Source organism: Benincasa hispida, unplaced genomic scaffold, assembly GCF_027475165.1.
Source record: "Benincasa hispida cultivar pf3 unplaced genomic scaffold, pf3_genome.v1.1 HicScf1172, whole genome shotgun sequence".
NCBI lineage: Eukaryota > Viridiplantae > Streptophyta > Magnoliopsida > Cucurbitales > Cucurbitaceae > Benincasa > Benincasa hispida.
In genome coordinates this window covers 1-13,113 of record NW_028325491.1, presented here as the reverse complement: position 1 = coordinate 13,113, position 13,113 = coordinate 1, and the positions used below count along the sequence as shown (strand labels likewise).

General features: G+C 34.9%; 1 protein-coding gene across 1 annotated transcript; it reads right to left on the bottom strand.

Moving 5' to 3' along the window:
* Nucleotides 1-11,412: 11,412 nt before the first annotated feature.
* Nucleotides 11,413-12,391, bottom strand: LOC120083519 (NDR1/HIN1-like protein 26). The gene has a single exon (XM_039039294.2). The coding sequence runs from the start codon at nt 12,200-12,202 to the stop codon at nt 11,525-11,527; it is 678 nt and encodes a 225-aa protein (XP_038895222.1). The 5' UTR covers nt 12,203-12,391; the 3' UTR covers nt 11,413-11,524.
* Nucleotides 12,392-13,113: the final 722 nt, after the last annotated feature.

The window sequence follows — 13,113 nt, the reverse complement described above, 5'->3', positions numbered from 1 at the left end:
AGTTATTTTGAGGTTTGAGAGTAATTTAGATGAAGATATATAATGGTGTATTTTCTTTGTGATGAAGAAAGGCTAAAGCACTTTTGGTGTCCTTGTTTGAGTTGGTTGGAAAGAAGTGCTTTTAGTTAACTTTTGTGTTCTTTTTACATATCATATGTATTTCATCTCTGACATTTAAAGGGGATTTCTTCGGTGTAAAGTTTGAACTTTTGTGTCATTGATCATTTGGAAAAAATGAGTTGGGATTCCTTACTTCAAACACCCAAAAAAATGTTCCCATTTGGCTTTTTACACATACGTGTGTGTTTAGTTATTAAATCTTTTTTTTTTTATCTATAGAAATATTTAGATCCATATTGATAATCCTTTGGTTGGTTTTAGTATTTGTAATAGATAGTATACTAAGGGAAAAAAATCTAATATTATCTCATCTCTTTAAAATATTTGCAAATATAGAAAGATTGACTAGTCAATTTTTGAATTTTTTCTAATTTTCTATTTTGCCCTCACTTGCTTTTCTTGTTGCACACTTTTTTTCTTCTTCTTTTTTGTTTTTTTTAATTTTTTATTTTATTTCATTTCTCCAGTTTTTGCTTGGAAAATTCTTATAAATAGAAAAATCCAAAAAATATTTACAGTTTATAACAAAAAGTTTCAAATTGCTTTGTACTTTTAGAATTTTGGCTACAAATATTTTTAAATATTTTTTATATTAAAAAAAGCCCTTACAAGTGGCGAGTGGATGCTTCTTCTGGTCGACAGGTGGCGGGTTAGCAATCGCATTCCCTTTCCCTTTACCACCCTTCTTCTGAGTTGAAGGTGCAGACTTTGTTTCTAAGGTCGAACCTTGATAGAACGTTTTAGAGGACGAGACAACATTTGTCTCACCTCCCTTTTCTCCTTACTTTTCAGCAAGGATTGGTAAGTCTGCAACTCGTTGAGGAGAGTTGTAAGGGAGTAGTCTACTTTGTTAAGAATCGTATTGCTAACAAAGTGGAGGAAGCTCCCCGGCAATGAATGCAGAATAATGCTAACCTGACTACCCTCATCGATTTTACTGGACGGAATTTCAAGCAATTAGATTCGATTCACTTTAGGTCTTTTTTAAATTGATTCAATTGTGAAATTTTAGACCTATTCATCTCCACCACGTTAAAGTGGACCATCATATTTAGCACGTGTTCATGAACAGAGATGTCTTCCTCCATTTTGGAGTTGAAGATGTGTTTCAGAGCCTCGTGCTTGAGCTATCTAGACGGTTGTCCGAACATTCCCCGCAGGGATTCTATGATCTCACGTGCTGAGACCATGAACTTGTTTTTCTTGGTCAATACTTCACTAAGACTGGCTAGGATATACGCTCGGGCCTTCTCATTTGCCCGTGTCCAACACTGGTACACGGCCGGATATTTCGAGTGGCATCCTGAGGTGGAATAGGAGGACATTCCTCCGTAAGGACGAACTTCAGTACATAACAGTTAACCCTTAACAATCCCGCGTAAGTGTATCCCCTCATTTCGGCCCCAGAGTCCCGCCCTAATGCACCCACTGATAACGGGAAGAAATGTACGTTATTATAGTGTTATGTTATTAAACAATGCAGGTTTGCGTTGATAAAATTTATAAGTTTGCGTCCAAAAAGCATTCAGTACGTAATATTTCGGTCGTATGCGTCCATCGCATGAAAATAATTAACTTATGTATTTCTGTGTAGAATATGCGTTGACGCAAGGTGGAAAATGCGATCACAAGAAATCAACGGTCGAACGCAGCGTTACCACAAGGCTTTGCAGTGATTTGCACTCGCAAGTATCTGCTCATGAAGAATTGCCGCATAGAGCCGACACAACTTGGTGGGCGCATCTGGGTGAAAAGCATAATAAATTACGATGGGACAGAAAGTTGATGATAGTCGAGTCCGAATTAAGTTGACAACCCACTAACGAACTACTGTAGCAAGTACACTCAGCTTTTTGGTGACAAATATTTGGTGTACCAGACAGAGAAGTAATGTCATCCCATCAGTGCAATCATGAGAGAGAAGACGCCTTTCACCCCGAAGCTCTATAAATACCGAGGCAACCTTCAGAAAAGGAGTTCGTATGGTTAGATAATTTTTCCTTAGATAGAATTGCCTTGTTCATAGTTTTCCTTTTTATTTAGAAGGCGGAGCGAGAGAAGGAAAGAGACGTCGGAAGATCGCTTTGGTCAGCTCGAGAAAGAACCCAGAGGCATGGAAAAGCAGAGAGAGGGTTGACTCTCGCGAGAGCGAGACTATCTTTTGAACAAAGTAGAAAAGACAGTGTAAAAGCCTTGGGAAGCAAGAGATTGCTACCAGGTTCTTTATTCTCATCTTGCATTGTTATTTGTATTTCAACTCTATATCTATAAAATGGAACTTATTTATCTACATCTTTTTACTCTCTTAAAAGCACGCATGAGTAGCTAAATTTGTCGAATGGGTTGAGAAGAACTAAGCTAACATGACCTAGGATCTTTATTGCATGCGATTATCTTGTTTTATCCTGTGCCAACATCCCTTTAGAGCTACTCGAGAGAGAGTCTAAAGAAAGAACCTAAGACTTGAGAGAGCTAGGTTAGAATCTAGACTCGAGAGAGCGAGATTAGATCTGCATAAGCGAGAGATAGGGACTTAGAGATAAGCTCTGTTTGCCAACATGCATCGCATGCACCCTAAAGATAGGTTATGATATTATGTGGTCACCTTATTTGTGTGTGTGTCATGTTGTCATCGCATAAATAAGAATAGAGGCTTATGGGTAGGTCCTATAGACTCATCGCATATATCGCATGCGTTCTAGTATTAGAAGCCGTGGCATTTGTGTTGAGAGATGATTTGTTAGTGTATATGTGTTGCATGATCGCATAACATGAACGCATCCTAGGAAGTGTTAGTTGAACCCCTTCTCAACCCGTTCTCTGTATATTCATCACATCTTTCGTATTATCAACTCTTTCTGTAACTCCGCCACATACATTTATTTTATACTGCAAACAACAACCCAAAACAACTATTTGAATTATTGGTTACCGCAAAGTCTTCTTAAAAATTATCACTGTATACCGTTTTTCTTAGTCCCTGAGTTCGACCCTGGACTTGCCAGGAAACTCAGTAGGGTGTACACTTGGATTCTGCTGAGAAAACTTGTTGCTCAACGCATTTCCATCACCGCATTTCATTCCATTATTTCATCACATAAAGTAACGCATCACCCACCGTAGGGAAAAAGTAGATTAGGACAAGAGACTAAGTAATCTTATCCTCTTACAGGAGATCAAATAAAGAAACACACAAAACAACCATCCTATCGAGGGACACACCAGGGTACCACGAGGCGATGCACAGAAACTTTATTCAATCCAACGAGGGAGACCGAGGGATATGCTATCGCACTTTCCGCTCCCACTTACTATGAACACTCTCTCCATCCACCTTGATATTGATCTACCCAAACACCATCCATTAGGGGGACACCCCAAAGGTTCCTCGAGGCCAAGGGTAGATCTCATAGTGTGGACTATGAGGAAGAAACACGAGAGGTAAAAATGAAGCATCAAATGCACCATGTACCTCCTACTGAATGTTCTACCTAGGGGTTTATTAACCTAGACTATCCGGCTACTGATAGTGATCTAAGTCATTTATTAAGTTTGCTCAACAACAACTTTTGTCTTTTAAATTAATAAAAATAATAATAAATCCAAGTAGTTACATTAAACTCTTCAATGGACTGACCTTAATTTACATACATGCATCAAATCTATCTAAATCACCTTTCCAGGTAGGTTTCCAGGTAGGGGTGTTCTGTTGCCGTCACCTTAAATACCCCAGCCTAGACAGAACCGGCCACAAAAGGTCTATTATAGATAGATTTGCTACATATTAATATTTTACTAATTATTTTAGTTCTATTTTAATTTTATAACCATTTATAAAATAAACAACTAAAACACACATGCCACATAACGAAGTATTTATAACACTTATAAATATTACGTTAAATAAATAAAGCATACATAAATATAACCCTTATATTATATGATGCATAAGCATGTACTTATATAAATTAAATCATACTTCACTAAATCATAACACTTATAATAAAGAGAATGTGGAATGTGCATGACCTAGGGTGGGATTTATCTATATGTGCATACCATATGATATAAAAAAAAAAAAAAAAAAAAAAAAAAAAAAAAAAAAAACATACACATAAAACCATGGATTAATGGACCTGGATGAACCACAACAAAACCGAAATGAGGAAACAATCTATTTACATAATTTAGCTGAGCAAACCGGTTCACTTGCAAATCGGGTCTTGAACCACTAGGCGAAGCTCCCATTGTTTAGTAAACGCCTCCAAGTAAACGATCGTGTAGCGCACACTAGACGATAGCGTAAAAGTTAAATGATCGCATAGACAACAATGAGGTTGTGAAGTCTGATCGTCTAGACGATCGCTTAGCATGCGAAAGGTAAACGATTTACCATGCAATTACTTTGCAATCATATAGTCAGTAACTAAGCGATGAGGCTTGCCGAGTTATACGATCATCTAGTGCGCGTGCACGTTAAACGAAAATCGAGCATCCGATACTCAGCGATCATCTACCTTATCGTCTACACGACACCACCAACACTTGATCATCTTCTTGCACGAAGAACAACAACCCTTGCTCCGAACTCCATCACGAACGACTCAAGACTCAAACTAACTTTGAATTTACAGACTCGAAAGCAATTAATTGTGTCCAAAAAATGCAGAGGCCTTTACAATTAACTAGAGAATTCAACAAATCGAGTTTATATCCCAGTGATATCGATGATAGAACTTAGGTGACATCCATATATCAATGATATTAATAATATAAAAGTCAATTCCATTTGATGAAAATCTATCATTGATAGGTACTGCTAAAAGTTATCAGTGATAGCCATTGATTGAAGCTATCAGTGATAGCCATATATCAGTGATATGACTTAGGTATATATCGATAAAATGAATTATATTAATGATATTGGTGATATAGTTAGGTAAATATCAGAGATAGTCACTTATAGACCTCTTATTGATATATTTCTATCACTTATAGCTTTAAATGTTAATCTTTGAAAGACGATATTTTCCTTCAAAAGTTGATAACTACTTATAAAAGTCTATCATTGATATCCACTGATAGCCTTTGGTATTAATATTTCAAGTTTGATTACACTTGATCAAAGTGTATCAATGATAACCATTGAAAACTGATAATAAATTGAAAGGTGATATTTCAAGTGTTACTATTTTAAGGTTGTATTAATATTTCTCAAATTGAAAGTTATCACTGATAGCAGCTATCAATGATAGCAATTAATTGTAACTATTAGTGTCTATCATTGATAGCTACTATTAGTTGCTATCATTGATAGCTGCTATCAATGATAATTTTCAATTTGAGAAAATCGGAAGAAGAAGCGCAAAATGTTGGGCTGTATGTGGGCTTTTTAATCATTTACCTATATAGCTATCACGGATAGCTGCTATGAGTGATATTTGACGCTAATTTGTACCATGTATTTATCCTTGTTCTACATTTTTTATTATTTTGGGTCTGATTGTTATTTGTGCAACCAAACCTTTTTTTAAAACATTATTTTTTTTTAGTACAACAACTATGGGAATGAGGTTCAAACCTTTGACGTTTAGGGAGTAAGGTCATGCCAATTTACTACGTTCACTTTGGCTAATTTTATTTAAATATAGATATACTTGTTTTTCTCCTAATTTGTTTCTTTTTTCTTTTTAATCAAATGCCAGAATCTTAAAATAAAATTATTAGTTTTCAAATTTTAGCTTGATTTTTCAAAACACTTTTAGAAAGTAAATAGCAAATACATTAGTAAAAAAAATAGTTAGAAGTAGTGGTTATAACTTAATATTCAAAAATAAAAACCAAATATCAAATAGTTATCAAACACGGCATTAGTTTAATTTTATTTATGGAATCGCCTGAATTATATATATTTGTTATTACAATGTATTGTAGTCTCAAACTTTTCAAATTATGTAATAATTTGAACTTCTAAAGTTCCGTTTGATTATTATTTAAATTTTAGTTTTTTGTATTTCAAAACTAAGTTTATAAAAACTATTTCCAACTCACGGTTTGCTTGTTTTATGTTATATATTTCTTACAAATAATTTCAAAATCTAAAGTTTCTAAAAGTTTAAAAATGATATATATATATATATATCTATATATATATGTATATATATATTCGTTTTAAATTTTGGCTGAGAAGACCAATACAGCTTTTTTCCCCATAGCATTGCAGAGAAAGAATAAACTAATAAAGGCAAGAAATGCCTCAGAAGAAAGAAACATCAAGCTTCCTCACTTAAGCATAAGCAAAGATAAAAAGGTGATCAAAATGCTTTTAGAGAATTTTTGGTATTAGAATTAGTTTTTGATTGGTAAGTTGGTTATTTATTGTTATTGTCAACTGTATTCTGACTGCCTATTTATTAGGCTAACTCATTAATGAAAATTCAACATAGGCTTTTAAGTTTCTCTGAGCTTTAATATGGTATCAGATGATTTCAATTTCTCTCAAGACTTTTCAGAGTTTTTCTTCTCTTTCCCATGACTGACCTTCCCGATAACCCATATGTTTCAACATTAATGGCAAACTCTTCATCTTCTTCCTCAATTCTCGATCAATATTTGAACCCTTTTTTTCTCCATCACTTTGATAGCACAAATCTTATACTCGTCTCAGATTTATTGACAGAGTCTAACTACACTTCATGGAGTCGTGCTATAATTGTAGGGCTCACGGTCAAGAACAAATTGAATTTGTTGATGGAAGTTTGTCCAAACCTGATGGAAATTTGTGAAATTCATGGATTATTTGTAACAATGTAGTTATGACATGGATTCTCAATTCTCTCTTGAAGGAGATCTCTACGAGTGTTAATATCTCCAATTCAGCATAGGACATTTGGCTTAATCTTCAATAGTGATATCAACGTAAGAACAGGCCTCTCGTGAGTTATCGACTCTTTCTCAAGATCAGCTCTCTATTACGACTTACTTCACAAAAATGAAAAACGTTGTGGAATGAACTTGCCTCTTACCGTCCTTTATGTACTTGTGGTCATTGTACCTGTGGAGGACTTAAAGATTTGGTTAACTACTTTCAACAAAACATGTACTGACTTTTCTCATGGTATTGAACAATTCCTTTAGCCAAATTCGGACACAACTTTCTGTTAATAGAACCTGAGCCTTCTTTACAACGAGCTTTTTCTCTTGTTGCTCAAGAAGTTGAACAGTGTGCTTCTGTTGCACCTTCTTCATCATCCAATCTTTCGTTCGTTGTAGCTCTCTTAGTAAAGAACTCTCCCTCCTCTGCTTCTTCCTCTGTTAATTCAAGTGTTTGATCCTAATCAAATTCTTCTAATTCTAATAAGAAAGATCGTCCGAGTTTCACCTATTGTAACGTTTCAGGTCATACTGTTGAGAAATGTTATATGTTACATGGATTTCCTCCTCGATATAAAAATTAGAAGAATACCTCAACTAAGCCTGAATCCTCCTCTGCAACTTCTTCAAGTTCTCTTCCTTGTTTTACAGTAGAAAAATGTCAAAGTTTGTTGAGTCTTCTTCACACACATCTATCTAAAGCCAAGACTACTTCTGATTATGATGTTATCACTTCCCATGTAGCAGGTACATGTTCTATTTCTTATTATCTGCTTCTACATCTTGGATTCTAGATTCTTGTGTTACTACACCATATTTTTTCTTGTCGAGATTTTTCTCCCTTCTTATGCTTGTGTATGGAATGTGCGTTACTTTGCCTGATCAGTCTCATATCAATGTGGATTTTATTGGTGATATTCAGATTGATTTTCATCTCATGCTCTAAAATGTTTTGTCCATTCCTAGTTTTCACTATAATTTGATTTCTATAAGTGCCTTAACTATTGATCAATCAATTGTTGTTGAGTTTCTTAGGAACTCCTGCATTATTCAGGACAAGTCAACCATGAAGATGATTGGAAAGGCTGATCTTTGGCAGGGACTTTATAAATTGCAGATAAGTTCAAACAAATCAACTGAAAATTTTTCTGTTTCTATGTGTTCTTATGTTTCTCATATGGAGAATAATAACCTTTGGCATAATCGAATGGGTCATCCATCTCACAAACACTTATTTGCCTTGCAAGCTATTTTACCTTTTAAATTTCAGAATAATGCTTCTACTACTTGTATGATTTATCCCCTTGCAAAGTAAAAAAGACTGTCTTTCATATCTTATAATAATGTAGCTTCACATGTATTTGATCTTATTCACTGTGATATTTGGGGACCATATTAGAATCCTATGCATTCTAGTTATCGATACTTTCTAACATTTGTTGATGGTCATTCCCGATATACATGGGTTTTTTTATGAAACAAAAGTTAGATGCTTTAGTCATTGTTCCACGTTTCTTCAAACTCGTTGAGAATCAATTTAATGCATCTATTACACAGTTTTGGTCTGATAATGCTTCAGAACTTGCTTTTACTGATTTTTTTACTATTAAAGGAGTTCTGCATTAGTATTCTTGTGTTGCTCATCCAGAACAGAACTTTGTTGTTGAGAGAAAACATCAACATCTTTTGAATGTTGCTCGTTCTTTACTATTTCAATCACGTGTTCCTATTAAGTTTTGGGGTGAATGTGTTCTTACTGCTTGCTTTCTCATCAATCGGATTCCTTCTCCTTTATTATAGTGGACTACTCCTTATTTTCGTTTATATGGACACATGCTGATTATTCTTATATTTGAACCTTTGGTTGTTTATGTTTTGCTTCCACATTAACAAACCAACGGTTGAAGTTTCATCCTCATACAATTCCTGCTGTATTTTTGGGTTATCCTCCAAGGATTAAAGGATACCGACTTTATGATATTGAAAAGCAGTGCATTTTTATTTCAAGGGATGTCAATTTCCATGAAAATATGTTCCTTTTTCACAGTATCACTGATCAATATGAAGTTGTAGATAATTTTCCAGATTTAGTATTGCCAAGGATATTGTCTACTTCCTTACCTAATATTGTTCCTATTGATACTAATGTCAATAGGCATTCTCTTCATGATGTTGCAGCCACACCACCTAAAGTTCATAGTGATAGTCCTATTGTGATTAATAATGATGATCAAATTACTTCTTCAAATTATGATATGCCTACAGAATCTTCAAATGATGATATTGTTATTGTTGAAACTAGGCAGTCTTCTCATGATATTCATGATGCCTCAGATGGTTGCTATCTTGGTGGTTCTTCCAATGATGTTCGTGATAGTGATAGCATCATTCTTCGTTGTTCTACTAGAATAACAAAACTTCCTTCTTATTTAAGAGAGTATCATTGTAGTGTTTTACATGTTACCTCTATGGAACCAGCTGGATCTCGATATCCTTTGACTTCTGTTATATAATATGAAAAACTTACTCTTGGTTATCAACATTTTGTTTTGAGTGTCTCTTCTAAATATGAAACATAGTTCTATCACCAAACTTTCTCTTTTCCTCATTGGAGGTTTGCCATGGCTGATGAATTAAGAGCATTGGAAGCCAACAACACTTGGTCTGTAATTTCTTTTCCTCCAGGGCAACACTCTATTTATTACAAGTGGGTGTATAAAGTCAAGCATAAATCGGATGGATCTGTTGAACGTTACAAAGCTTGCCTCATTGCAAAGGGATATACATAACAAGAAGACTTAGATTACATTGAGACCTTATTTCCTATGGCTAAATTGGTAACAGTCAAGGTACTTCTTACTCTTGCTGCTTCTCTTAATTGGCCATTAGTTCAATTTGATGTGAATAATGCCTTTTTGCATGGTGATTTAGTAGAGGAAGTTTACATGGATTTTCCACTTGGTTACAAGCATGATCATGTTCCAATTAAAGGGGGGCATTTAGTTTGTAAACTACATAAGTTGATATATGGTTTGAAGCAAGCTTCTCATCAATGGTTTGACAAATTTTCTAATGCATTGTTGTTACTTGGTTTTTCTCAATCCAAGTCTGATTATTCTCTATTCACCAGAGGTTTCGGATCTCATTTTCTTGTTTTGCTTGTATACATGGATGACATTATTACTGGTGCTTCCTTATGCGATATTACTGAGCTGAAAACTCACCTTGATAAGACCTTTAAGCTTAAAGATTTAAGAGATTTGAGTTATTTTTTGGGGCTGGAGTTGGAAAGGTCTTCAAAAGGTATTTCTTTGTCTCATTGACATTATACTTTACAGTTGGTTGAAGATACTGGTTTTCTATTTGCCAAACCATGTTCTTTGCCATTGGATCCTAATCTCAAGCTTCGGTTGGATCAAGGAGAATTGTTGGAAGATCCATCCACATATCGACGGTTGACTGGTCGACTATTATACTTGACTGTATCTCGGCTTGATATTACTTTTGTTGTTCACAAGCTAAGTCAGTTTGTGTCACAACCTCAGTATCCACATTTATCTACAGTTCACTCTTTGTTGCATTATTTGAAAGGCAGTCCTGGCAAAGGCATTTTCCTTAAGGCTGATTCTTCTTTTCAGTTGAGGGCCTTTACTAATGTTGATTGGGCATCTTGTTTGGATACCAGAAAGTCCAAATCTACTTTTTGTGTTTTTCTAGGTGATTCATTGGTTGCTTGGAAGGCAAAGAAATAGACTACAGTGTCACGTTCTTCTGCTGAAATTGAATATTGAGCCTTGGCTGTCACCATAAGTGAAATTGTATGGATTCTTCAACTTCTTAAAGATCTCAAAGTTCCTCCTTTGGTTCCTGCTCTAATATTTTGTGATAATCAATATGTTGTTCATATTGCACCTAATACAATTTTTCATGAACGGATGAAGCATATTGAGATCGATTGTCATTTTGTTCGAGAACATCTTACTCGTGGTGACATCAAGCTTCTTCCTGTTCATTCTAACGCTCAGTTGGCAGATATTTTTACCAAATCATTACCATACTCTTCTTTTACTTATTTACTAGACAAGATGAGAATTATTGATGTTCATTCTCCATCTTGAGAGGAGTATTAGAATTAGTTTTTGATTGGTTAGTTGGTTATCTATTGTTATTGCCAACTGTATTCTGACTGTCTATTTATTGGGTCAACTCATTAGTAAAAATTCAACACAGCCTTTTAAGTTTCTCTGAGCTTTAATATTTGAAAACTCTAATTAAGTACTCCTAAACCATGGAATTATACCAACATAGGTTAACCAGATAGTATTCAATTTGCAACAATGCCCAACTTTAGGGTTTATCGCAATCAATGAATAAAAAAAAAAAAGAAATTAAACTTCATTAAACACACTAAGACAATGATAAAATTAAAGTACGTTTTAAAATTCTCGATTAGCAAATCACACGAACAGTTAATCCAACAAATCTAATATTAAAAATAGTTTTCTTAAAAGAAAAAAAAAAGACATTAAAATCAGGTAAAGTAAACCGGACATCTGATATCCTTAGAAGAAGGCAAAATCATTCCATCGGGGCCCACCGACACGACACAATTAGCATGCATACCGTGCCGCTTACTATCCCACGCGGATATCTTGAACCGGATGGTCGACGATATCTCCAACCGGAAAGCCACGGCTCCCTTAGACCGCTCATTACTTATTTCCATCCACCGCTGCCTGTCCACGTTCAACGTTTCTCCGCTCAGCGCCGCCGTGAGCACCTTAGTAGTCTTCGGCGCTTCGTAATAAGAATCTAGCAATGGCGTGGACCCAAGTTTCTGGTCCTTATAATAAACCGAACCGGACATAGAGTCGTAGTAAATCCCAATGTTGAGATTGGAGTTTCGGGCCGTGACATTGAAGACAATTTGCGCATTTTCGAAGCCATTATCTAGGGCCAAACCCGTAACCGAAAAATCGTGGATGAAAAATCGTGGGCGGTGGGGCCGTAAACTCAGCCACAATATAAACGTTATGATGCCTATGATCAACAATAGACTCAAGAAAATAGCGCATATGAGCTTTGAGACACGCGTGGTGATGCTCTCCTTGACACGGTGCGCGTAGTAACGCGCTGAGTGATGGTGCTTGGTTGGGCGCTGCTCTGGCGTGTTCGTGTGATGTACGGGCAACTGGCTGGGACTACTCATTTTTCAAGGCTATAACAAAAATTTTAATGTTTTGATAGGTTAATATGAACAGATCAGAACAGAGTGAATTTGTGGGGGTGGTTAAGTAGTGAATATATGATGGGAATATCTTGGTTGGGAGAATTTTGAAGAGGAAAGAAAAGAATAAAAAGATGGGTTTTTTTTGTCCTTTTTTTGTTGGAGGACGATGAAGCAATCCATTTATTCTCATCTATTTATTTAAAAAAGTTGGGTGTTTGAAGTTTGAAGTTTGAAGTTTGAAGTTTGAAGACAGTTTTTTGAGGGATTGGAGAATGGTGTTTCTTGTGTTGATTTTTTATATTCTTTTCCCCCATCTGGGTTCTTGTACTTTTGCTCTTAGTACTATAGTAATTAAATTAGTATTTTATTATAGTATCCAGCTATGTTTTCTTTTTTATTTTTTTGTCATATTAAAATGGTCTCTGTTTTACTCTAGAGATAAATTCATGAATACACAAACATGTTTGCTTGGAGATAAAATGATACAAAGTAAACTTTTCTAATGATAAAGTTTCAACTTGCAAATAATTGAGTGCTTATTCCATATAAATGTTACTCCTTATTCTTCCTTAACGAAATTTATTACAGTTTGATTCATTTACCTTGAAAACAAATTCTGATGTTTCTAGTTATAACCACATAATTTTAAATGTTTTTTCATGCCAAACAATTAATTGATCTGTTTCTCGTCTCTTCAAGACTGTTTGGGACACTGAATTAAGATATGATGTCTGAAATTTATATGTTTATATTGGGGTGCAAGAGTTGAGTTCATAAATTAGGGTATTTTTTAACTCTAAATAATATGCTGTTATGATTACTATTTTTATTTTGAAACTTTACCCATCTTTGTTTGAATAAAATATGGATTGCAATTTTTATCTTTTATT